General features: G+C 54.0%; 1 protein-coding gene across 2 annotated transcripts in view; it reads right to left on the minus strand.

Annotated features, from left to right (window-relative positions):
* The window catches only part of PREX1 (phosphatidylinositol-3,4,5-trisphosphate dependent Rac exchange factor 1), a 181,152-nt gene that overhangs the window by 18,186 nt on the left and 136,554 nt on the right, over positions 1 to 26,412 (minus strand). For both annotated transcript variants that reach the window (XM_025001304.2, XM_025001303.2), the window contains 14 exons: positions 25,191 to 25,266; positions 17,880 to 17,952; positions 13,281 to 13,423; positions 11,634 to 11,726; positions 10,509 to 10,657; positions 8,625 to 8,710; positions 7,461 to 7,597; positions 6,685 to 6,796; positions 4,783 to 4,970; positions 4,331 to 4,492; positions 3,435 to 3,645; positions 2,768 to 3,044; positions 1,975 to 2,181; positions 553 to 641 (listed from right to left, as the gene is read on the minus strand). In XM_025001304.2, coding sequence (XP_024857072.1) covers positions 553 to 641; positions 1,975 to 2,181; positions 2,768 to 3,044; positions 3,435 to 3,645; positions 4,331 to 4,492; positions 4,783 to 4,970; positions 6,685 to 6,796; positions 7,461 to 7,597; positions 8,625 to 8,710; positions 10,509 to 10,657; positions 11,634 to 11,726; positions 13,281 to 13,423; positions 17,880 to 17,952; positions 25,191 to 25,266 — 2,003 coding nt within the window. The remainder of the gene's footprint in view (positions 1 to 552; positions 642 to 1,974; positions 2,182 to 2,767; positions 3,045 to 3,434; positions 3,646 to 4,330; positions 4,493 to 4,782; positions 4,971 to 6,684; positions 6,797 to 7,460; positions 7,598 to 8,624; positions 8,711 to 10,508; positions 10,658 to 11,633; positions 11,727 to 13,280; positions 13,424 to 17,879; positions 17,953 to 25,190; positions 25,267 to 26,412) is intronic.

A 26,412-nucleotide genomic window follows, 5' to 3' on the forward strand; every position in this document is an offset into this window, starting at 1 on the left:
CATTGGCAGGCAGATTCTTCCCCAGTGAGCCACCCTGACTTATAAATTCTTCTTTATGTCTGTCTGTCCCTCCAGCCATCCACTCACATTTCTCCACCTCTGTGCAGAAATACACGTTCCCCAGTGACCCCCAAATATCCTCAATGGTCATTTCTGTGGGAGAGGCTGAGATTCTGACTGATTTTCATGTACTTCTTTTGTGTTGTGTGAATTTTGGGTTTGAGCACATGTCATTCCTGGAAACCATCAGGTCGCCCTGTTTTAGCAATGCGGGAGCCCTCGTCCCATCCAGTAACTGGAGTGTTTTTATCTGTTCTGTGTCCACAACACTCACAAAGAACATGAGCTCTACAAGGGCCTGTCTTTTCAAAATCCACGGCTGTGGTCCTAGCATATAACAGGTGTGCAATAAACACACGCAAAATGAGGGAAGGAAAACCATTACCAAGCCATGCAACGTAAGAGAAAACCAGAGGATGTGTAGGAAAGTGTAACAAAATAAAAACAAACAAAGCACCATCTCGCCAGGGGGCCCCCAGCCCTGGCACTCACCGGAGCCCATCTCGTCGCTGCCCAGGTAAGAGCTGTTACTTCTCACGCTGGTGTAGGACAGAACAGAGTCCCGATTGCTGTTACACTCGCTGCAGAGTGGCAGAGAGGAAGGTGTGAGTCAACCCTCTGCCTCCCCGCTCACAGCCTCTAGTCCCAGCATCCGGAACCCACTTTCTGGAGCGTAGACAAAACCCTTGGGTAGATAACTGGCCCAGAGAGAGCACTGTTGGCCAGCCAGCAGTGCCAGAGATGGGGAAGGTTGTCCCGGTGAGTTTCCTAGGTCCCACCCTGGAGAAACCTCTCTAGGCCTCGGTATAAAAACACAGAAATGGTAGGTGGACAGTGACTCATCTTCATTCGGGTGTAATTACCGTCACTGCCCTCGTGGGACAGTCTTGCCCTCAGATACATCTGCACCCCCACACTCGAACACACGGCCTGGCCGGAAGCCTCCTAAGAACAAGGGCTGTGTGTGCTTAGCTTGCGTCCCAGGAACTCAGAAGGTATGGGGAATCAAAAACCACAACGCTGAAATTCTTCCCTTCACTTTTCCAACAATTGAAAGGAAAAATTGGAGGATACAAAAATGTCAGAATGCAAACACAGACAGATAAGATCTTGGTCTGTGGACACAAGGTTCCAAGAACATGGGACCCAGTCAGCCAAGCCGTCTCATTACACAGACACCAAGAAACACCAGGCCCCTTGAAGACTGAAAGGCTATAAATGCCGGGAGGACAGGGCCCACGGCCTCGCCAAATTCTATCAGTTCTCTCTTTGCCCCAAACCATATGAAGTGTCCCTCCAAGGTTCTAGTTTAACCACAACCATCAGATGTTCGAGAGCCTTTTCACTGGGGGCCACAGCGCTGCGTTGTGGTACGGAATTCCATGCACTCCACGGTTTATTACAGGAAATTGAGTTTTGAGTTTTCGGTCTGTTCAACACACTAATTAAGACTTCACCAATCTTAATAATTAACCAGGAGAAAACAATTCAGATCCTCGAGAGTTACGAGGGGAAAAAAATAGTCTTACTCCCTGGATCAAGGAAAAACAGTGTTTGTTGCAAAAACCTGAGGCCTGACGTTGGTTTTAAAACACACAGATCTTGACTTTTTCTTGGACTACATTCCATCAACGTATGGGGACAGGAATCGAGGTGGAAAGGATCAGTGGTGTCCCCAAGGGGGCAGGCCCTGAAACGTTGGTCTGGGGGGAGGGAGGCTGAAGACTGTGTCCAGGGTGTGCTGTGGGACTCAGATAACTCCCCAGAACCACAAACCACACGGGTAGGCGATAGCACCCTGCCCCACAGCTTCCTGAGAAACGTCTTCTGATTCTGACCTTTCCACGGCCGGGGCCTCAGCTATGCCTCCACACCAAACCCTTCGACACCCTCCCAAGCCAGGCCTGCCCCCACCTGTAGGAGTCCCGGTAGCTCATGGTGTCGTGACCCGAGTCCTCCTGATCCTCCTCGCACACCTTGAAGCACACCTTCTTGCTGGCCCCGTGGTCGGTCCTGTCCATCTCACTCTCTTCGCTGACCAGCGGTGGGGAGGAGGCCTCCTCGGCCACGGCGGGGTCGCAGGACCCACTGGAGCTGGGCTCTGTGATGGTGGACAGCAGCCTGTGGGAGCAAAGACTTTGAACTTCAAGACACAGGCCCCCTGGTCATTTGTCACCTAGAACCACCCACCTTCTGGATTTAGCCAACTTCATCCCTGACGTACCATTTCAGCCTCCCTTATGCCCCGCATCATCTAGCCAGCCTAGAACTGTGATCAGAGAACTGTGCGACTTGTGTTGGTGAGAACGCTTTGTAGGTGGTGCTGTGTCCTGCTGTATGGCACCAAAAGGGCCATCATGTCCAGTCGTCTTTCTCTCTCTGCAGTGTTGAAATAATGAAGTTCCCCCCACAAACCTTTCACCAAGTTTCAGCCTCTACTGACAATGCTGCCTACATCCATCCTTTCATTAGAGCAGCGGTTCTCAATCAGGATGATTCTGCCCCTAGAAGGCATCTGACAACATCTGAAGACATCTTAGGTGTCACAGCTAGGGAAGGGAGTGCTACTGGCATCTGGTGGGTAGAGGCCAGGGATACCGCTAATAACCACTAATGTACAGGACACCCCCCCACGCCAAAGGATAATCCTACTCAAAATGTTGATGCCGCGGATGTTGAGAAATCCTGACCCTGACACAGGGCTCACCTGTTGATCTGAGTGACATATTGCTTCATCTCCTTCAGGGCCACATCCAGTTTGGTAAAGAGCTGCAGGTAGGCATCCTGGATCTCACGGTCCTCCTGCTTCAGCAGGAAACTCAGGCCTCGGTCCTCCTGGCCAAGGGCTCCATTGGCTGGCCCAAAGCTGCTGTCGTTGGGACCCTGACGTTGTGGGTCCCCATCCGCAGCAGGCAGGCACTTCCAGGATGGGGCAGCCATGGTGGTGATGCAGTGTTGGGTATAGGACATGGGGTTCAGGTGACCTACAGTAGGGAGGAAAAGTTCACAAACCCATTTTAAGGATCCCAGTAAATGAAAAAAGTTTCCCTTTAAAATATTCTTTTAATACATTAAACTGCTTTAATAAGCAAGTTTCAATTTGGTGCCAATACGCTCTTAACTACTATGATCATTTTCCTGCCTGGAATGTAGACATGATGGCTGGTACTCCAGCAGTCATTATATACCATGAGGCATCTTTCAGGATAAAAGCAACATTTAGAGATGGTGGCATAGAAAGATAGGAGGAATCTGGAACCATGATGACCACAGAGCCACCATTCCAGCTCTAGCCTGTTGGCCTTCAGGAGTGCTTTTGTTTAAGTATTGTACTGTGAGACCTGAACACATTTTTGATGGACACATGCAGTTACCTTGCTCTGGGTCAAGGCCGATGAGGGAGGGTTTGCGACCAAAGCGGATGCTGAAGGACCTCCCAACTGAGGGAGTGGTCTTGGGGTAGGATACTTCCATGAGGTTGACGTGGCAGTTGGTGGGGCAAAAGTCCAGGCCACATAGTGGATGGGGTTCCAGGGGTGCTTGTTTGAAGGGTGGGCTGATCCTGCTCTTTAGCTGAGCTGCAAACTGAGAAAGGTGGAGGGAGGCATGGGGTTGTTACTTAGGGGTCTGGGAATTCTGGCACATCTCCTGTACCCACTTTATCCTAACCTAGGCCAGACATTCCAAAATTGAAAAAAATGCCTATAAGTCCAAATGGAAAAGTAAATTCCCCTGCACTGCCTTTCACTGGACCCAGATTTCAAGGAAGTCCTGGAGGAATGTGAGGCCTCCAAGTACCTACCCACCTAGAGGTCTCCATTTCAGCTGCACCTGAGGTGTCCTGGGGGAACATCTCTCCCTGACCCAGCATCTGTGAGGTTCAAGTAAGGCTGCCTCCCCATTCCTGCAGAACTTGCACAGGCCTAGGCAGGGGACCCAGGCCAAGCCAACGAGAGCTCTCATCGTGTTCTATTTCTACTGGGGTTGCTAAGGCTAAAGCTACTGAGGACCATTTTATCACCACGTGAAAAGGACCTGCCTGAGAGCAAAACCAATAAGGAAAACAAAGTCAAGAGAAGGAGAGAGGTCCTGTTCTTGTAACAGTGTGATATCTGTTTGAGTGCTGGATACAACCATGCCTGAAGCTTACCTATGGACGTTTCAGTAATATAAACCAGTTAATTATCCTGTTTGTTTAAGCTAAGTTGGGTTGGGATTTGACATTTACAACTGAAACACCCCGAGTTGAGACCCTGTAGGGTGCAGGCACCTCCTGGTAGCAGGCGATCCTCTGGCCGATGCTCTCCAGCTTGGTGTCACAGATGTTGCGGAACTCAAAGTGGGACATGGTCCTCATGTTGCTGCTTAGGGCCATGAGCCGCCCACAGTTCTGCACGAAGACACTGTCATCGGCAGCAAAGGCCTCAAGGATCTGGAGAAATATCAACAGCTACTGAGTACTCACTGGGCACCTGGGAGAGTCTTAAGGGGTTTATCTTGGGTGACTACTATACACCTTGTAATACACATGTGGGTCAGGTCTATTATTGGCCCACTTAAAGGATGAGTAAACTGAGGCTAGGAGATAAGAAGTCAGTCTCCTAAGCCCCACAGCTACCAAGTGGAGGGGCAGGGATTAGGACTGAGGTTCCCCAGGCTAACTCGGAGGACATGGGAGTCAGGCTGCGCCACCCCCCAGGGCAGGGCCACAGCCAGCAAGACCTTGGCAGTGAGGCTGAAGCAGCCGCGGGGCTCCACGATCTTCTCCAGCACGTGGCACTTGACGCCCGCCGTGCTCACGTACTCGTACACAACGCCGTGCTCCAGATGCACATTGTCCACTGTCAGGCTGACCAGAGGGCTGTCCTCGTGCTGGCTCGGCTGGGCGCCCAGGGACATCAGCGGGAAGGCTGGAAGCCAGAGGGACAGGTGACCCCGCGGAAGGGGCACCACCCCACACCAAGCCAGCCCCCGGACCCAGCACCGCGGACAGCCAACGTTAGACAGACAGGGACACTGAAATCTGTGCTGCAGCTCTCTTCACTTTTGCCAGCCCACTGTTGCTCACTTCTTATTCTAAAAGACTTTCCTTTTAGGAATCAAGCCTTGAGTCTCATTCACAGTCTCTGGGGCTCCGAAAAGGACTCATTTGCCATCCATACCCTCCCCCAGAGGCAAAGCCTGGCCATTCAGCATGTGTGATTTCCTCTATTCACAGTGACCGGTTCAGGAGCAAGCATGTGACCCAAGCTGAGCCCATGACAGGGAGATCTGCTTGGATCTACAAAGGGAAGGAGACATCCTCTTTTTCAACTGGATTTCAAGTTACCAGAGCCACTAGGCAGAGAAAAGAGCATGTGAGAGGGAAATCAACACAGAAGGAGCAGAGCTGAGACCTGGAGAAAATGAAGGCCTCCTCAGTATACGAAATGCTGGATCGAGCCAGACCTGAAGCTCATTAACCCTACTCAGCCTTTTTAGTTTGCTAAGCCAGTGTTTTTATGGAGCCCAGTTTCAGTCCAGATTAACAGGGTCCCAGAGAGACTGTGACTCCTTAGAAGTCACACAGCTAGGTAGCAATGTATCTAGGAAGAAAGGAGGCACTTTATGGCGTGAAGCAGTTTCCTTCCCACCTGCTCCAAAGAGTACTCTCAGCACACACAGTCACCCTTTCCCCCTCACTCTCCGTGCTATGCCACCAATTATCAATTTTTTTGTTCTTTTTTTCATTGTCTTGTTCCCCTCATGTCAGTGCCCTAAGGGCAGAGACCCCGTCTGCCTTGTTCACTCCTGTTTCCCCAGCTCCTTGAACATGACCTGGCACATAGTAGGTGCTTCTACTTATTGAATGGAAGTTTCGAAACCACCAGCTCTTCCCAGTGTGGTTTACCATCGTCATCACTGGGGTCACCCATGTGCTGGGAAAGGAGGCCCACAGCCCTTTGCTCTCAGAGGGGCAAAAACTAAGCTCAGAGCTGGCCTCCGGTCTCTCCCTCTTCCCATCGGCCTGTCTCCTTTAGGACCCCTCTTTCAGGCTGTAGGTGTTTCAGCAGCAGGCGAACAGCTCCCCGAGGGCAGGGATTATTTTGTTTTAATCCATACTGTATCCTCCGAATCTAGAACTGAGCCTGGCACATAGTAGGTGCGGACTAAATGCTTGGAGTTTGACTAATAGCTCCTCCTCTCCGGTCGCCTCTGTGCTCTGCTGGGCTGGGGGCAGGAGGAGACGTGGGAAGATCAGGGGCTTTCGATGCCTTGGTGTCTGACAGCTCTGGGCTCCTTGCTGGGGACTTTGGGGTCAACAAAGAAGCAGGGTTTACAGGGCTGGCCGGGGAGCTGTCTCCCTGAAACAAGCAAGTGAAGAGCCACAGATGGGATGCCGGCCTGCTGGCACCTTGATGAGAGCCCAGGGAGACGCCTTTCAGACTTGTGACCTTCAGAACAGTAACGCAGTAAACGCATGTGGTTTTAAACCACCAGGTTCCTCGTACTTTGTTACGGCAGCGATCAGAGACTCATACAGAAATTACAGCATCGAGAAGGACTGGATGGGACTGGGAGGAGTGTGGACACAGAGGGCCCAGACCCAAGGGCGTCTGTCTCATGGCCTGCCTGTCCCATTACCCGAGTTGAGCTGGTCTTCCTCTCCGGCCCCTTCGCCACTGGGGTCCTCGCCGGCGGCCTCCCGGGCCTCCTGCGCATCCTCGTGGGTGCGGTAGATCCACTGGTACAGGCCCTGTGTGGGGAGCAGAGTAAGAGGGGCGGCCGTGACTCCCGGAGCCCAGGTGCACGCTGTCCCGACTCCAAAGCTCAGGGCTTCAGCCTGCCGGCGACACCACCTTCAGAGAGCCTTCCCAGACTTCACTCTGGAAACTTCCTGAGGGATCTCCAGCCACACTCGGCCCTCAGCGTCCACAGTCTATGCTCCTCACAGAAGCCAGGGAAGGGGGAGCACTGAAAACGTAAGTCAGCTCCATGGGAGCAGGAATCTTGTCTCTCCTGTGGCCCCAGGGTCTAGAAACACGCCAGGCAGACAGCAGGTGTGTAGGAAATGCTTATTAAATAAACCAGTGAATCACTGTCCACAAACCCTGGGTCCCCAACCCAAACATAACATCAATTTCTTATCATCAATGTGACTAGTTGTCCAACGTGCCTACATGGTAAGAAAAGAAGGTCTTATCACACCCGTTTCACAACTGTAGAAACTGAGGCCGTGAGGTTCAGGGAAGCAGAGGGGTCCCGGAGCTCAGGCCCAGCTCAGCCCTCAGGTCTGCAGCCCCAACCCACCCAAAACCCTGTGGTGCCTTCAGGCTTTTCCCCAGAGAAGGGAGGGTGCCCTCAGCCTCCACCCCAGTGAGCAGGGCTTCTCTGATCCCCTTGGCTGCCAGGCGGCTCACCAGGGCCTCTTCTTGGCGGCTCCGGAATGCCTGGAAGTGCTCCAGGACCTCTGAGGCTCCGTCATTCGTCACATTGTTGCCATTGACCTTCAGGATGCACTGGCCGGCACAGAGCCCTGCAGCCGCAGCCTCGGAGCCTAAGGGGGACAGGAGCGCTTGAGGCTGGATGCCAGGCGATCGCTGGATCCCAGCGATGGAGGCTGGGGCGGTATCAGGCAAGGGTGAGTAACCAGATGCACCTGTCCCTCACCCCACACCAAATGCCACCTCCATCCTCCCACCTCACAGCCACTCTCCACCCCACACCAGTGGGCAGGACAGGCACTGTCATTCCCATTTGGCAAAAGAAGAGACTGAGGCTCAGAGAAGTCGCAGTAAGCCCAAGGTCACACGGCAAGGGAGGCTGGCCTTGAACCCACGCACATTTCACTCCAGAGCTTTGTCTCCTTCGCATGTGTGCTTGCTACTCACTTCAGTCGTGTCCAGCTCTTTGTGACCCCATGGACTATAGCCCGCCAGGCTCCTCTGTCCATGGGATTCCCCAGGCAAGAATACTGGAGTGGGTGGCCATGCCCTCCTCCAGGGGATCTTCCTGACTCAGTGATCGAACCTGCGGCTCCTGCAGCTCCTGCACTGCAGGTGGATTCTTACCACTGAGCCACCAGGGAAGCCCTCTTCTCCTTTAAGTCCCACAACAACCCCATGATTATGGAGCCAGGATCAGCCCCATTTTGCAGATACAGAAACACAGGCTCAGAGAGGCGAAGCGGCTCTCTCAAGTCACGTGTCTAGAAGAAGCCAGGTTCCAAACCCAGGTCTACCAGGCTCCAAGGGCATGTTCTCTCAGCTGTCCCGTCATTCTCAAACTGCCACATTCCTGCCTGGCAATAAGGAGCTGGAGCCAAAGAAACACTGCCGTGTTTGGAGTGAATGTGCATTTTCTCACTTTCCCACAGTCCTCCCCACTCCCTAGTGCTTCCTTTCCCCCACAGGCATGCATATTTACAAGCCTTGGCTTCCAGCAAAGAAGGAAAGTGCTAACTGTGGGCTAAGAGGCACAGGCCTGGAGGTAAGTGTTTGGGCGGGCGCCTCTGAATTCCTTCCACACACACAACAGACTGGCCTCCCAAAGCCCCACTCCACGTCCCTTGGGCTCCCACTTACCTCTGCCCACTGCGTAGACGTACGGCGGGGCTGCTCCACGGATCTGAAAGCACAGCGCCTCTGGATGGTCGGGGACTTTGACAATCCTGCACCGAACAGAAGCTGCCATAAGGTACAGCAGTGTCTCTCCCGAAAGAAAGCCCAGGGGGCCACCAGGGGAGCCCCTGCCTCCCAGGCTTTTGGGAAATCCAGCCCCGGACAGCAGCAGCACCAGGCTTTCCAAATGCATAGAGAAACCTCACTCAATCAGACTGCACAGAGCAGGGCCTTTGATTCATCAGAACCAGCCAGCCCACCCTCGGAAAGTCCGTCCATGCACCCTCCTAACCCTTCACTATCATTCTCTGGGTGAGAAGAAGCCTTGTGGCCACCAGACCAGCACCTTGGTGAGTGCATATTTTATGTAATAATCACTTACTTGGAGGGTGACAAGTGACCCCCAGCACATCTGGGTGCTGACTCCAGAAAAATGTCCACGTGTCCCCCAGAGATCATGATTTGAAAGCCCAGATGACCCAGCCACTCTGTGGGTGGATCACCAGGGCAGAATGCCCAGCCCCTGCCCAAGGTCATTATTAATCCAGGGGCTTCAATGTAGCCATCGGCTTCCCTGTCTAAGGCATGTCCTCCACATTAGGCCTTGGATTGTCCCTACCTGCCATAAAAAGCCGTCTTGGGAGCCTGTTCTCAAACCCCAGGTATTTCTGGAACTTGAAGCGGGCATGTTCCACCATGGTGATTTCTCCCACTTCTACATACTAACCAAACCATCAATCATGTCCCCAAAACTGACAAGCCTTTGAACTGAAAGAATGCTATTTAAAACTTTCTATCACTCCCATCAACAGAAAACCAGGAGCATCTGCCTTAAATAGAAGAGAGAAGTGAAAAGCAAATGTGCAGGATTTAAAATAGAAAACGCTCCTCCCGGTGCCTCTATCTGGTACACGACCACTTCTCACCATGCCCACCGCGGCTGGGCTGGCCCAGCCAGCAGCCTCCTCTCCAGGCTTCCTGCTTCTGCCCTCCCCCACCCCACCCCCAACAATCTAGTCTCCACCTGCAGCCAGAGAGATGCTGTGTTACCCTATGTCAGATCATGCCACCCCTCTGCTCAGAACCTCCGGTAGCTCCATGCTCCTTACTGTGGGCACAGGTCCCACAGGGCCTGGCCTCTACTGTCTGACCGACCTCAGTGCCCACCCTGTTCCAGCCCCATCAGCTTCCTCACTGTTGCTCAAACACACCAGCCCCAGTGCCACCCTGGGGGCCTCTGCACTCGCTGTTTCCTCTGCCAGCAACCCCCCTCCTCCAGATGTCCCCCTGACTCCCTCCCTTACCCCCCTTCAGGTCTTCACCTCTGTTCTCAGGGGCATCTCCCTGACCAGCACTCCTCCACACAGCACATCTCCTGTCCCAGCTTTATAATGGGTTGGGTAAATATTTGTCTGGATTTTTCTATAAGATGTGATGCAAAAACCCAAATGATTTATGGCCAACCCAACATATTGGTCCACACTCACTACCTCCTGGTACGTCTCTCCCTTTTCTGCTTTGACTTTGTCTGTCTCCTGCTCTAGCCTCCAAACAGACAGAGATCTGTGAGCGCAGAAATGGATCTGTGCAGACGGGGCTGCATCCCCTGAGCCTAAAACGCCAGCAGGCACACAGCAGACACCCAGTAAGCACTGTCAGAGCCATCTGACAGTGAGCCAACTGAACAGAGCCAGCAGCACCTTGTCACGTGTCTGCAGGAGGACCCGCCAGCCGCAGGGACCTGGATTAGCCAGGCACCCCCCACCCACCACCACCACCCCTGGGACCCGGGCAACTCCTCATCCCGAGAGGAAGGCCACCAGACACCCTGCCCCTGGCGACACTCACTCTTTGGCCTTGGTGGCTACCAGGAGGCGCAGAGGGTGGCGGGAGCAGAAAGACTGGTTGAGAATGGACTCCACCTCAGCCAAGGGCCGCAGGAACACCAGATCCTCGTTGATGGAGAAGATCTTCCTCCCCACCTGCAAGCCGGCCATCTGGGCGGGGGCGGGTGGTGAGGGAGACAAGCACACCAGGTTAACTGACCCCCTCTCCTCCTCACTAAGGAGGCGCTCAATTCAGGGGCACAGAGTCACCAGCCCCAGGGACCAAGTAGGACCCGAGTGAGACTCCCCCTGGGGCAACCCCGCTGCCCTCTGTGGTAAACAGTGAGGTGAGCTGGTGAGACCCATGTGGGCCAAGGAGCTGTGAAGGGAGGCCTGTGGGGGCCACTAACAGCAAAGACATCTTCCCTGAGAAGAAGCTTCCAGCCCGCCCCTCCTTCCTGCCCGGCTCTGCAAGGACACGAGGCATGGACCTGGGGTGGCCACCTTGGGACCACGAGGCCTTGGCCAGCAAAAGTGAAGCGATGTCAACCCTGAACCAAGACTTATAACCACCTCCTTCTGAGCTGCTTACATCAAAGAAAACAGAAGCCCTGGGGCTCCAGCCACTGTCAAGCCCAGCCTGTGGCTACTATACGCAGCCAAACGCCTTCCTGATTGCTATGAGGAAGCAAGCAGAGCCCCCTAAAAAAAGTGGCCAGCGCCTCTCTCCCAGCTGTCTGCACACCCCTGACAACAGCTGAGAGGCCCTGGGGCTGAAGCCTTGGCCTCCCTCCTTTAGACCTCATATCCATCTCGGAGCAGCAAACCAAACCTGCCTTACTCAAGCGGCTGACAGTTAGTTTTTCTATAATCAGCTGATTTAGAGCCCCCAGTGGGGATTTTTGGGGGGGGCGGGGGTTGGCCCCTGCACGGCCAGCAGGGGGAGCTGGTGGTCCACGCTGGGAGGGCAACCTGGATGCCGGGCGCTCCATCACTAGTTCCCAGAGACCCAGACTCAGTATCCCCAGGAGGACAAGGAGCCAGGAGGAACCACTGCCATTCCAGGGCTTTCTGAGCTGGAGGAGGGCCCCACTCTCCTGTCCGCACGCAGCCCAGGGGCCGGGGTGGCCCCTCTGAGCCGCCTCACCTCCGCCAGTGAGCCCCTCTGGACCGACTTCACCACCACAGCCTTGTTCTTCTCCTCGATGTCGAAGCCGTAGTCTTCCTCCTGGGGCAGGATCTGGGGGTTCGAGGCAGGAGAGGCAGTGAGACTGGGAGGGGGGCCTGGAGCCTGCCCCAGCTTGGCCCACACCGGCGTGGGTTGGAGGGGACTGGGACCCAGCTGGCTCCTCATGTCCCAGATCTTCTTAGGGTGGGGCTGGGAGTGGGGTGACCACGTATTCATTTAGCTTTCTTGGCCTGTCTCCCCTTTCCTCCTCCCAACCTGAGGACAGAGCCTCCTTATTTATTATGCCCCACTGTCTCCCCATCTGCTGTCATACTGCAGGTGCTCAATAACAGCTTACTGCCTTAATGAAATAAATCAGACCCCAAAGTGTCCTGCCACCAAGAACTTAGGGACAGGAAGGGGGTTTAGGGAGGAGCCGTCCCTCCCCATCGCAGGATGACAAGAAGGTTTGGGGGGGGTCCGTGGTAGTGGGGATATAGAGAAATGCATTTATTTCCTCAGTACATATTTTGCTGAGCTGCTATTATATGGGCCAGGTACTACACTGTTTTGGAAACAGCACCAAAAAAGACAAACAGTTCCTGCCCTCATGTATAGCTGCCTGTCTAGTAGGAGAGACAGACTACAAACAAAGAAATACAGAATGTGGTGCCCAGGGGTGTATGTACTTTGAATTAAAATAAAGCACTTAAAGGGAGAGAATGCAGCACAGAAGCAGGGCCAGGGGAGGGGACATCTGCGCTGAGACCTGAATGAAATGAGGAACAGAAGTTTATAGAGTGGAGAACAGTGCTCCCGGCAGAGGGCACAGCAGGTGCCAGGGCCCTGAGTCAGGCCCCAGAGTACTGGAGGGTAAGACGGAAGATCTGAGTGGCTGCGCTAAGTGGGCCGAGGAGGGGGGAACACAGGAGAGGAAGGAAAAGGGACAGGGAGGTTTTGTCCCAAGTGTGGTGTGGAGCGCTTGAGGGCTCTGTGGCGGGAGAAATGGGAACTGAAACAGCAGCCCCCTTAAGTACGATAGGAGAGACGTGAACAGAGCCGCCTGCATGTCAGGCAGGCTTCAGCCCCAACTCTGGCTTATGCCAAGAGACCCAACCTCTCCGAGCCCGTCTCCCTGTTGCCTGCTGTGGGCCAGGCCTCAAGGTGGAGGCTGAGGCTCAACCAGGAGGCACAGAAACAGGATGGGCTAGGCTGGTAAAAAACCTGACCAGGCTGGTGAATGTCCTACCTTAACTGCAAGGCTAATTGCAGCAACTGAACAAGGGCTCTGGCCCAGAAGACCCAAGGCTTTGGTATGAGAGGGGTCATTTCAGGAGACCATCCTCCCTGCAAAGGCTAGGCTAGGGGTGGGGTGGACAAGAGGAGAGGGGAAGAAAAAGAAAGGGAGCCCAGCGAGCCCAGTCTCATCTGTCAGGAGGGTGGCCTGGCCAGGAAAGTAGCCTGGCATCTGGGCGGTGTTGCCAGGCACCGCCTAAAATCCCCCCTTACTTCTGGGCACCCCAAGGTGAGCTCAACTTCTCCAGCCACAACCTGAAGGTTGCCCAGTTCCCAGGCCTGCAGGCAGGTCTGGGAAGGAAGATGCAGCGAGCTCAGCTCTGCTCCTACCAGCAGGCGCTTGGCCAGGATGTTCTCCACCAGCTTGAAGTCATTGCGAAGCTGTTTGTTCTTGCTGCTGGTTCCCTCCATCTCCTCGTCTGCGTGGAAGCGGAAGTACTGGGACTCATCCTTGAACTCGCTCTTCTCCAGCACTGCAAACCCACAGACACGGGGTCAGGCTCACACAGGGAGCCTTCAGTGGTATCTGCCGACTGGCAGCCACAGGCCAGGACCAGCCCCTGGACAAGCTTGGGTTGGCCAGCATGGTGTTCTAGTAAGTAAAGTCCTGTGCCAAAACTAACATATTAGGATAGTTCACATAAAAGCCTGACTTTCTGACTCATGAAAATTCTGAACTCATCCCACCTGCTTATATAAAGGCATGTTACAAAGCCATGTAAGGTACAAAGCTGTGGAACCACAGCCGAAGTAAAGAACCGGTGGAAGAGAACAGCTATCACATAAGAGGCCACTGTTTTATGGGAACTTAGCATATGATGGATGACAAACAACCACATGGAGTATTCCACAGATGGTACAGGGAAAACTGATGTACTTAACGGGGAAACAAAAAATCCGATCCCTACCTCACACCATATATAACAATAAATCCTGTTGAATCAAACGCCTAAATAAGAATAGGAAAACTAAAGCTCACCAAACAAAATGCAGGCAAGTGTCTTTGTCTTAAAACAGAAAAGGAGTTCATATACAAGGACCCCCCGCCCCGACCCCGAAAAAGCAGTATGATAAAATTAAGGACTTCCATTCAATAGCAAGGCCATAGGCAGGCCACAGATTCAAAATTAACCGTCTGGTCTAAAATCAACAAAGGAGAAATCTCTAGACTATACGGGAAACTCCAACAAACCAACCAGAGAAAGCTGGGAAACTCAAAGATAAATGGGTAAAGGATATAAATAGGTAATTAACAAATGGGAAAACCTAAGAGAGTGGTGAGTGCCAAGTGCACGGAAAGGAACTCACCCTCACTAATAATCAGAAACAGACCTCAGTGAGACCCTGTAGACCAGGGGATGGTACACTCAGCCTCTGTCGGCCAAATGTGGCTCATTCCCACTTTTTATGAATAAAGTTTTATTGGAACACAGTCACACCAATTTGTTTATATATTGTCTGGGGCTGCTCTGGGGTCACAATGACAAAGTTAAATAATTGCAAAAGACTACGTTCCACAAAACCTGAGACATGTACTATCCGGGTCCTTACAGAAAAAGTCTTCAGACCTCTAAGACTAGGCAGGAAAGTGAGTAAAAAGAACCAGTAACAGGGGCTTCCCTGGTGGTCCAGTGGTTAAGACTCTGCGATTCCACTGCAGGGGATGTGAGTCTGATCCCTGGTCAGGGAACTAAGATCCCACATGCTGTGTGACCGAAAAATATTAAAACAAAAACAGAAAAAAAAACTGGTAACAATCAGCATGTGATATGGGCCCTGTGGATTACAATTTAACTAAATACCTTCTAGTCCAGAGCACACCAGGAATACAGGCTTAAGATCACTTTGCAGACAAAGGAGGACCTGCTGTGCCCCTTTTAAAGACAGGCAGTCTAAGGCCCAGAAGAGCTAAATAAACTGCCCAAGACCACAGAGCCCAGGCTCCTCCTCTTCATCATACTGCCCGGCCTGGCCTGACAGATGGGCACAGGGGCAAATTCCAGAAGGGGAGACGTCGAGGCAGTCATCTGAGGTCAGTGGGCCCGGGAAAGAAGGACAAGCAGCTGCCTTAGCTTCAGGCCTCTCTGAAAGCCTCTGATGACATGAAAAGCATCAAGAGGCCTTCCCTTCTGCCTCCTTCCCTGCCGGGGACACTAGCTGTTTGTGAGCATGGCTCTCAGACCACCTCTATTACCTCCTTGGAAAGAACAGACGCTCAAATTGCTGCTTTCCCCAGAGCTGGGAGCCAGGCCCCAGGAGGCCAGCTGGCTTCCCCTCCACTGTAAACACGAGGCTATGAGTCTCGGGGAGAGGGAGGAGGAGACACCGAGCTGTGTCTTGTGTCTGAGCTGAAATATCTGGGGAAACAGCTGGAACCCCAGAGTCCAGGAGCTCGGCCAGGTGAGGGCCGACCACTCCCAACTTCCAGTCACAGCCACTGGCCAGGCTTCGTGAGACACGGGCACAGACCATCACTGAAAGCCTTGGTCAGTTCCCACCACCCCCAACCTCAAGGCCGTTTAGCCTCTCTGAGCCTCAGTTTCCTCATCTGTAGGGATAACAACCAACGTCCCCGAGCGGCCACAAAGATTAAATCACAAGCCTCAGTTTCCTTGTCTGCACCTACAGCGAGGGGGCTGGACCACTGCCTCTGGGCCCCTCCCCAGGGACACCCCAGGGCCCCGCAAGCCCAGGTCAGACACCCCGGGAGGCGCCAGGCAGGCCCCACCACGCCCTCCACCCGGCACCCTAACCTGCATTTTGCAGTGGCCGCCACCCTAGGATTGGCCGTTTCCTCTTTTAGCTTGGTCTGGAGTTCATGGCAAGCAGAGGGGACCGAGGGCGGCACCCTGCAATTTCTCTCCCTGAGCACCCCCCAGGGTGTCGATGCTGCCCGGGGTCACCCCCATCAGAAGGTCCTCAGACAGCCGCCTTCCTGAAATAGCCCTGGGGTGGAACCCTAATTACTCTCACCCACAAATGAGAGGTTCTGTTCAGCTGACGGGAGGGAGGGATGGGCTCGGAAAGATCCCTGCAGGGAACAGAGTGGGTTTCAGGAATGACCCGGGCTGCCCTGGCTGGGCCCGACCTGCCCCCCTCAGCTGTGGAGTGAGCCCCAACGCCCCAGAGCTGTCAGAATGCTGAGCTCAGACGGGGAGGGAAAGATGGGAGAACTGAGGCTGAGAGGAGAGGGCTTTGCTGTCAGCAAGCTGAGTCGGGCCCAGAACCGGGCCTGCTGGCTTCAAGGCAGGGGCCAAACCTGATGGCCTTTCACCTCACGGGGCAAAGGGACAGCAAATCCAGCTCTTGGACCAACTGTAGAAAGCTGTGGCCCCCAGTTTGTTTCTCTAAATAAAGTTTTATTGGCTAAACGTCACACCCACTTGTTTATGCATCCCCTGTAGCTGCTCTCAGACTACGGACGGGGGCAGAGCTGGGCTGTGGCAGAGACCGTGCGGCCTGCAAGAACTAAGACATTTACTCTCTGGCCCTCTACAGGCAGAGTTTGCCAACCTCTGAGCTGGTGCACAGAGCAGACGCTGGGAGGATTTCTGGCTGCTCCTCTCCCCAGCGTGGCTTCAGCTTATTTCACGGTTGTGTGACTCACTCACTCTCACACACACACACACACACACACACACACACGAGGGCAGGACTTGTATTTCTTGTTCACCTCTGGTCCCCAGAGCCTAGCATGGTGCCCACAGGCAAAAGACACACTATAGATGAACAAAGACAGAGGGGAGGTGTGGACTCAGCCTCACGGGGACAGGCAGTCCCGGGAAGGAAAGGGAATCGAGCTGGTCCAGAGCGGGAGGCAGGAGAGGACCTCTCCGAGCTGGTCGGGGGGCCTTGCTGCAGAGGCCAGAGCTGAGCAGAAACACTGGTAAGTCAGGGGACGAGGCAGGGAGGGAGGGGCCCCTGGATGAGGGAAACACTGCGTGTGACAAGGCCCTGAGGTTGTTCTGGATACCAGAGAAAGGCTCTTTGCTGGCGGGGCGGTGGGGGGGGGGGGGGGGGGGGCGGGGCGGGGGGGAGAGGCTAAAATCCACTCATCCTAAAAAAGTGGGAACTTGGGGGCTCCCCCGGGACCAGAAGGAACTTCGGGGCTCCCCCAGCCACAGAGCTCACTGGTGGCCTGTAACGTCAACCTGCCTGGGTCCAAATCCCAGCCCCTCCTTGAGCAACTGTCCTAACTGCCTGGGCTTCTGGTCCTCGTTTATACACGGGCATGTTTTCCATACCAACATCAAAGGACCAGCACAAAGATTAAACTAATCACTACATGCAGAGTTCTTAGGGGAGGCCGGGCCCAGGGTATAATCTCTCTCTTATCTTAAAGCGGTGTCAGTGGAACCATTTCTCCCTCCCCAGAACCATCTCACACCATCCACCTGCCTCCCCTCCGACACGCTTCTCCCTGCGGGAGAAGGAGGGACGTGTCTGAGGGGCGAGGCCTCACCTGGCTTCCTCCCTCTCACTCACAGCCCGGCCATCCTCTGTCCCCACGAGCCCCTCTCCTCCCCTCCCAGGAGGCCCACGGACCAGGCCCACCTTGCCCAGCCTCGCTGCCCACCCTGGGAGGCCATCTCCCATCCAGGAGTAAAGTCTTGGGAAGCCCATGGATTTGATCAGCCACCTCGGTCCCCACGGGACACCTGAAGTGGTCTCCCCATCGGTGCAGAACTGGGGGTGGAGGAGGAGGGGAATGCATGAGCTGGCCCAAAGCCACAGCAGTCCATAGGCCCACACCCACTGCCTTGCTGGGCAGCCGCCAGCCTGCCACTTGCTGTCTCTGGGCCTGTTTCCCCTCGCTGAAACATGTACCAGGGACCAGGGTCCCTGCCAGCAATTCTGTCTCAGGACAGACCCCCACCCCACCCCACCCCACCCCCTGGGGAGGCTGGGCTGAGCGGAGGGCTGGATTACCGTGATGCATGAAACCATTGTTACACAGGCCCACGCCAAGCGCCACGGCCTCCTCACGTGTCTGGCAATCACCCTGGAACAGAACAAGAAGGGGAAGGTGTTAGGTGGACCTGGCCCAAGGCGCTGAGCCAGGTGGACAAAGAGCCCACTGCCACCCCAGGAAGGGAGACTCCACGAGGGCAGGGATGTGCCTCTGTCTTATTTACTGTGGTACCACCAACCATGTCTGTGATTGTTATTTACGACTCCCAAACCAGAAAAATATATAATTGTATGTTATTTAAATGTGACAAATGCATGGAGTATCATGCGATAAACACTGCAAAAAGAGAAATTGAGATTTTATGTGGCAGACACTGTTGGCTGCCCAGCAACAACCCTCCCCCGCCCCATCCGGCCCTGGTACCAAAATCTTCACTGTTATAGATGACAGTGCATCTATCTAGATAACCTCAGATCCCAGCCTCCACTATAGCCAGCGGTGACCAATGAAACACAAGCAGAAATCACTGATAGGGAGCTCTGGAAACACACTTTATTCCTGGCCTTTTGTATCTCTTCCTCCTGCCTGCCTGGAACACAGATGTGATGGCTGGAGCTCCTGCAGCCATCTTATATCACAATGTGATCTGGAAAATAGAAACATACTAAGCAGAGCAGTGCAAAAAGAAAGGGATAGGGTGGTCCTCAAAGATAGCATGAGATTGTCCCAGCAGCTCTGTCTCACCAACCTCCAGCCTTCCCTCATACTAAAGAAAAACAAACCCCTAATTGGTTTCAGCCTCTGTAGTTGGCTCTCTGATATTAAGAAATCAAGTTCAACTCCTAACTGACCTGGCTGTAGCCAATGAGCTATCTGGGGAGGCCTACCAGGAAATCCTGGAAAATATCTTCCTCCCTAATAAAAGGGAAAAGCAAGAGCACCCCTCCCTGCCTGGGATAAAATTACATGAGGAAGTGATGCAGGGACTGCAGGACCATGTCCTGATCAAGGTGGCAGCCTGCTGAGGGTGGCGGAGTGAAGGACAGAAGGCTCTTGATATGTGGTGCTCCCGATGTGCAGCATGTCATTTCCTTAGGCCAGTGTTCAGTTGCGTTTTCTGTTCTCGCAACTGAAAATACTCCTAAATCGGGGGTCTGGCTCATCTCAGACTTCCTGGAGGAAGTGACAACCAACCCGAAACTGAAGACTGAATGGGTGTGGCCAGTGTGCTGGGCCCCTGCTGGGCCCGCCTTCAGGGCCAACTCTCCCATGTAGAATGCTGCTGTGAGAGGAAGGTCCCTCCAGGCTTGGGACCGCCAACCCCTGGCCAGGTTGAGGGCATGGGGTCCAGGCAAGGCCAGTGCAATGCCTCCTGCCCCAGAACACGACCCCTGAGCAGAGGAACCCAAGGTCAGGGAGCAGCTGGAGCCAATCTTGCCTTAGAGCGTGCCCTGGAGACAGTGTCCCACCGCGCCTGCTCCTGAGGAGCTCGGAGTTTCCTGGTGCCAGTTCCTTTTAAGGCCTGGCTCCAGGGTCTCTCCTGACTCTGTGGGTGCTCCATGGCCTTCCCAGTAAGTCACCATCTCTTTTTAATATTCCTTAAGTTAGCCAGATTCTGTTTCTGCTTCTTGCAACCCAAACAATCTCAGTATATCCAGGCAAAATATGTGAATTGTGTGTGCATGGGGGGAGGGACAGGCAAAGGAAACAGCAGGGACAGAGGTCCAGGTGGACGGAGCCTGCAGCACAGAAGACAGCATGGCCAGCAAGGACGGGGTGTGGGTGAAGGTCGGCTCCACAGGGAAAGGGCCTTTGCTCTATTGTGTTCCCTGCTGAATTCGAAGGGCTTAGAACAGAGCCTGGCACACAGTAGGTGCTTGATAAATACCTGCTGAGTGGATAAAGACATGGTGAGCAAGGACTAACTCATGCAGGAGCTTGTAACCAGGTCAATGAACTTCGACTCCATTCAGAGGGTCACAGGGCCTACAGCCTCTCATTTAAACAACTGTCCAAGTGAGAACTGATTCCAAAAGGCCCCGGACACCGCCAGGCCAGAGGCCTGCACTTTGGGTGTATCCCACACACCCCCCAGAGCCCGCGGCCAGCAGCGGAGTGGCGGGGCAGGGAATTCCTCAGCTAAAGGAGAAATGAATTCAGAGCTGCAGGCCCCAGAGCAGAGCCTGGGGCAGCCGCTGGCCTCGTGTTTCACTGCCCCAAGCTGACTCATAGATGACAAACCTGTCCTGTGGGAACCCGGGCGGGCGGTTAGAGGGCCAGCAGGCTCTGAGCCCCGCCGGGGGCAGGGGGCTGCCATCCATCCTGGAGGTGCCACATCCACAGCCATAGCCTCCCGCTGTGAGGGGCCCAAGAGGCGGGCAGGCCCGGTGGGGTTGCGGGGGGCCCGGGCTGACGTCTGGAGTCCACCTGGCTCTCTAAAGCTCTCACAACCTGGGCTCCCAGCCTATCCCCTCCCCTCTTCTCCCCAGAGGGCCCTGGGGTAACCCAAGGGGCAGCTCCCAAAGTGAGAACAGCAGCAGGATGGATCCTCTGCTCAGGAGTGAATCACACCAACCCTGGGTGTACCCCCACCTGAAGAGTAAACCCCCACCCACATCCCACCAGCCATGGGGAGACCGAAAGTCACAAGCCCCCATTTTCTTCCCACAGTGTAATCAACCTCACCACCTGAGTCTCCCTGCCCCGAGTGGCCCACCAGCCCCCTGGTGGGGGGGCTCCAGCCACACTAACGGCCTTGAGGGTCAACCCAGGGGCAGCTGCTCTTATTAACCTCGTTTGGCAGATGAAGACATTGAGGGACAGACAGACAGATGCAGCACTGGCCCAAGGTCACAGCTTGAGAATGGAATCCTCTTGCAGCCAGGCCTTCCCTCCAAGTTACAAACAGGGAAACTGAGGCTCCAAGAAGGGAAGAGAGCTGCCCTGGGTTGTGGCCAGGGCTCCTGCCCTGTCCTTGTTTATCCTGTTTCCTCTAGGCTGGTGCCTTGAGCTGCCAGACTGCCCTTTGCCTGCTCCCATCCAAGCCCCGCCACCCCAACCCCCAGGCGCTGGAACCACCGCCTCTGCCAGTATCACCATCAGCCTGGCCGTGGGGTCAGCGTGGCAGGCACTCGGGCACATTTCTGCAGAGCCGGCACAGGAGCCAGCAGATGTCAGCCTCCCCGCAGCACCTGGCTCCTGGCCTGACCTGCTCTGGCCTGTCCCAGCCCACTGCTCCCCACCCTCCTTTTGACGGCCGCAGCCTGGGGCATGCTGGAGCCCAGGCAACATGGACCAAAAACCGTGAGCAGAGAGGGGAAGAGACAAACCTGAAGCTGGGGTCCCCGTGTTCAAACCCCTGCTTGGCCAAGCTGTGACCGTGGGCAACTCCTTAACCTCGCCAAGCTTCACGTCCTCATTTGTATTTTTTTAATCCCTGGATTTGCTCTTAACTTTCCAAGGCCTCTGCCACCCCTCAGTGGTGTTCCCTGCTCAGATTCCACAGTACAGGTTATAAGCAATAGAGAGGAGTATTACTATTATTTCTAATATTATTATTGACTACCAGGGCATCATGAAAGCCCCAATCACATACACACCCAATCTTACAGGAGTACCCCATTTCTGGGTGTCCTGAGGCAAGTTATAAAACCTGAGCCTCAGTTCCTTCATCAGTAAAATGGGGATAACAACTGTTTTTCTGAAGATTAAATGAGATAATATACAGAGATCAGAACTGATGCAATATGTAGCTTGTCAATCAAAGGACTAGTACCTCCCTCATTCTCAGAGCTAAAAGAACTCTGATTCATCCAAGGAGTTGGCAGGGAGCCTCAAAGAATGAATTCTGAGGAATTCTAAGCCACGCTCAGCAATCCTTGTTGTCTTCCCCAGGGAGTGGTTTAGGGGTATATGTGGGACCCACCTGGCCATGAGACCAAGAGGAAGACCACTTGGGAAGGGAGAGGACTGGAGGAAGTTTCCTCCCCCAATACACAGAGTGAGAAAGCTCTCTTCACCTGTCCCTGCTGCCTGCCTCTGGCCATAGGTCTATATGGATGCGATATCTGGAGCTGTGGCAGCCATCTTATGACAATGAGGCAGCGGGCAAGGTGGTGGAACCAAAAGATGGAAAGAGCCTGGGTGTAAATGGCATTGTTGAGCTCTAGGATCATGAGCTCTGGATGTCTAGTTACGGGAACAACGAAAAAAGAAAAACGCCTTTACTGTGCAAGTCAAGTTTCTTATCATGTGCAGCCACAAGCATTTCCAGCTGATCAAGGAGGTTTCAACCAACATTTTGTTTCAAGGAGCAGAATGACCTAGAAGTTAGAAATGAAGAGGTGTTCAAAGCAAAATAACCCTCCTGAACTACACAATTATATGTTTTCTTTTTGACCTTCCTGCCAAGGTACAAGGTGGGGATGACTCTAATGAAGACTTGCCATAACCAGTCGTCAAGGTCACATCCTCATCACCAACCTCTGTCACGCAGAGAGACCCATATGCATACCGTCCTCCCCTTTCCCTGAATGGGAGCCAGATGCCAGCTGTCTTTTGGTCAATCTCGTGGAAGCCATCCTCTGTCAACTCCAATTAGCCTCCCTATGTCCCCAGACCAGGCCGAGCAATGGGAGGCCTGCTCAAGTGGACAGAGGGTCAGCCACAAACTTTACTCCACCATCCTCCCCTTGCCTCCACTGCGACAGGATGCTGGGGGATAGGGGTGGGGCATTCTCAGGACCCACTGACAACGACTCAGGCTATTCCAGGGGGCCTTCGGCCAGGATCACAGCTAATCTGACAGCACTGGCCAAGAGCAGGTCCCCCCTCCCCGTGCCTGACATCAATCACAAAGAGAAACCAGCAGAGGAAGTTGCTCTGGCTAGTTCTCCTCCTTGCTGGAGTGCTCCAGGTCACAGCCCTGAGCCTCCCCAGCTTGGTCAAGGACCTTGGAGTTCTTCAAGACTCCTCTCTCAACCGCCGCCCACAATCCATCCATCCAACAGCAGATTCTGTTAGGTCTACCTTCAAAAAATCCAAAACCTGACATTTCCCGCCTCCCCCGAGGCCACACCATTCTCAGGGGAGTTCTTGTGCTCCCCTGCCTGTAGTTCTGAATTTGCCTCCTCATCGGTCTGTCTATTGCCAGCCTCATCCTCTGACAGCCCAAAGATCTTATCCCACCAAAATCAGCTGCTGTCTCATCTGTGCTGGGAGCCCTGCAGTGGCCCAAGCCCTCCCAAGAGGCCATGCTAGTAAAGCACACACTCTGGGCTGGCTTCAGGGGATCCTATGGAGGGGGTGGTGTAGTACAATGGTTAGCAGCTCTGTGCTTCCAAGCCATGCAACTCTATAAATTCAAATCCAAGGTCATTTTAAGACCTCCCACATTTTAGGGCCCCACATCCCAGCAAACATATTTTAAAATGCACTCACATCCTACATTAAATACATTTTGGGGGTTTGAAAAAGTTTTTTCAAGGCGTTTTCTAAGCTTGCTTTTGAAGTTATTTGACGCCAAGAAGGCTTTCCTTTACATAGATTGGCTCTGACTTCTAGGCAATCATCAGGAATTTGTTCGGCAAAAGAAAATCCAGGCAGTAAGTTGTTTTCGAATGGAATGAAGTTTCTATGAATGGGAAACTTAACTATTAATGAGGCTGCCATAGAGCTGCACTCTGTAAAAGTTTAAACATGTATCCATTTCAATTTCACAGTCGGCTCCTTGTCTTTGGAGCCAGCGCATTCTTCTTATGAACTATGAATGGAAGTTCTTGCAGGCTCCCTGAAACGTCTGCAGAACCGAGGCACGAGGGGATACGATGGGCCCACCCGAGTCCTAGCTGTGCTGCTGCCAGGCTGTGTGTTCTTGGACCAGGCACTTGGCCTCTCTGGACCCCAGTTCCCCATCTGCAAATGGGGTGGAGGACTCAGTGAGACAATGCCCAAAAGAGCAGATGGGCCCCGGCCCAGAATAAGCATGCTGTGACCAGGAGCTCCCAACTGCAAGAGACGGGCAGGCAGGATGGCTCACAGCACCTCAACAGAACAATCGCCTTGGGGAAGTTGCAGCAAAAGCGGCTCATAGATTCTTCCAAGACTCTGCCCAGCCCCTGCTCACTGGGGACCCGTGTGAAGCGAATAACCTGGCAAGCCTCCACTCGGAGGCTCCGGTTTGGTGGCAGGACGGAACCAACTTGTCCCAGCGGGCCAGGGATCATCTCATGTTTAAAACAGAAAGCCTCAAGGTGGCAGTCACCCCACTGCCCCTCGACTGACAGCGAAAATGTGCTCTATCCACCCAACAGAATATTATTCAGCCTTTAAAAGGAAGGAAATTCTGACACGGGCTAAACATGGACAAACCCTGAAGGCCTTATGCGGAGTGAGCCAAGCCCGACACAGAAGCACAGACACGGCCTGGCCCCTCACACGGGTCTCCCTGAGCAGGCCAGCTCAGAGAGCGCGGAAGGGCGGCTGCCAGGAGCCGGGCAGCAGGAGGAACAGGGCGCTACTGTTCAACAGGGACAGGGTTTCAGCTTTGCAAGACGGGAGAAGCCCTGGAAGTGGACGGTGGTGATGCTGTGTGATAATGGACTTAAGGCTACTGGACTGTACACTTCAAAATGGTTAAGATGGTAAACGTCATCTTATGTGTTTGCCGATGTGCTCAGTCATGTCTGACTTTTTGTGACCCCATGGGCTGTAGTCCACCAGGCTCCGCTGTCCATGAGATTTCCCAGGCGAGAATACTGGAGCGGGTTGCCATTTACTCCTCCAGGGGATCTTCCCAACCCAGGAATCAAACCCGAATCTCCTGTACTGGCAGGCGGGTTCTTTACCACAGCACCACGTGGGAAGCCCATATTACGTGTATTTTACCACAATTTAAAAACCATTTTATGGAAGGGGGGGTTCAGGATGAGGGGACACATGTACACCCGTGGCTGATTCATGTCAATGTATGCCCCACACTGCCACAATATTGTAAAGTAATTAGCCTCCAATTAAAATAAATAATGTTTTTAAAAATTAAAAGATAGTTGGACAGAAAAAAAAAATAATTTTAAAACAAATTTTTAGGGACTTCCTACGTGGTCTCGTAGCCAAGACTCCACACTCCCAATGCAGGGGGCCCAGGTTCAATCCCTGGTCCGGGAACCAGATCCCATAGGCTGCAACTAAAGACCCTGCATGCCTCACCTAAGACCCAGTGCAGCCAAATCAATCAATAAAATTTAAAATTAAAGCTTTTTAAACCTCAAAGGCCCACATCCTGGTCAGCCCCTCAGCTCCGGGTCACACCCGCTCAGGGGAGCTCTCACCTGGGCCAGCAGCCAGTCCACCAGCTTGCTCCCAGGCAGCACGGACTTATACGTCTTCAGGTGGTAATCGCGGTCCCTGTGGAGAGGCAGCCGGCCGTGAGCCAATCGGACAGGAGGGAGGGGAAACAGTCCCGAAGTCCCTGCTCAAAGTGCTAGGGGTCCAGGGACTTCCACATTCTCCAGCCACGGGTCAGAGGCCGGGGGACCGGGGTGACCACCAGACAGGGAGACTGGCCAGACCCGCCCCTCACTCACAGAGTCACCTAGGGCAGGTCTGTCCCAACCCAGAACCCCATCCTCAGGCAGCTCTAATGCTCTGGGAACTCTCCCCAGCCTAGGGTTCTCCAGCAGGGACGACTATGCCCCCCGAGGAATGCTTGGCTGTGTCTGCTGACATTTTTGGCTGTCATGATCTGACCGGGGACGGGGGTGACCAGAGGTACCATCAGCATCTAGCAGGCAGAGACCAGATGCTGCTAAGCACTCAAAACTGCCCAGAATAGCTCCCAAACAAAGAACGATCCAGCCCAAGACGTCAAAAACGCTGAGCCTGCGGAGACCTGATTTACTCTTGAGTAGCGAGAGAAACTTTCAGTTCTTCCCTTTTTCCTTTCGTTTCATCATTGACATCCTTGCGTCTAAAGGTAACAAAACTGTGTTGATATGGAAACGTCTCTCCAGGGGCTGGAGTGGGCAGTCAGGACCAAGCAGAGGGCAGGGGTCTGTGACAGTCCTGGTTCTTCGCTCTGACCTGTCAAGATTCCTGCCAAGTTGTGGTATGAAGGGTTGTGCGGATCTTGCAGCCAAACCACAAAACTGCTCAGCTTCTGAAGCCGACGCAAATGGGTGTCTGCAGCCAGCCCTCTTGGGGCTCAGAAAGGCAGGTTGGGGGAGCTCTTCTCGGGAGCTGGGGAGCCCAGCAGGGCACGTGCGTGGTAAACAGGACCTGCTGCCGGCCTGGCCACATCCTCCTTTGGGGGCGGACGGAGGGGCCCGGCCTGTGAGGTGTGAGCCGAACCGGGCCAGCCCCACCTGCCTTCTGGGCCTGCACAAAGGGGCTCCCTGCGCCTCACCTCCAAGGGGAGAAGACCCTGCCCCTCCGCTCCTGAGAGGTGGTAAGAGCTGTCAGGACAGCGGGCAGAGGCCTCTGCAGCTATTAAGGATCACATCACCCTCCCGGCCCTTCATCCACAACCATAAGCTTCACAGTAAAGACAATCAC

This window comes from Bos taurus, chromosome 13, assembly GCF_002263795.3.
Source record: "Bos taurus isolate L1 Dominette 01449 registration number 42190680 breed Hereford chromosome 13, ARS-UCD2.0, whole genome shotgun sequence".
NCBI lineage: Eukaryota > Metazoa > Chordata > Mammalia > Artiodactyla > Bovidae > Bos > Bos taurus.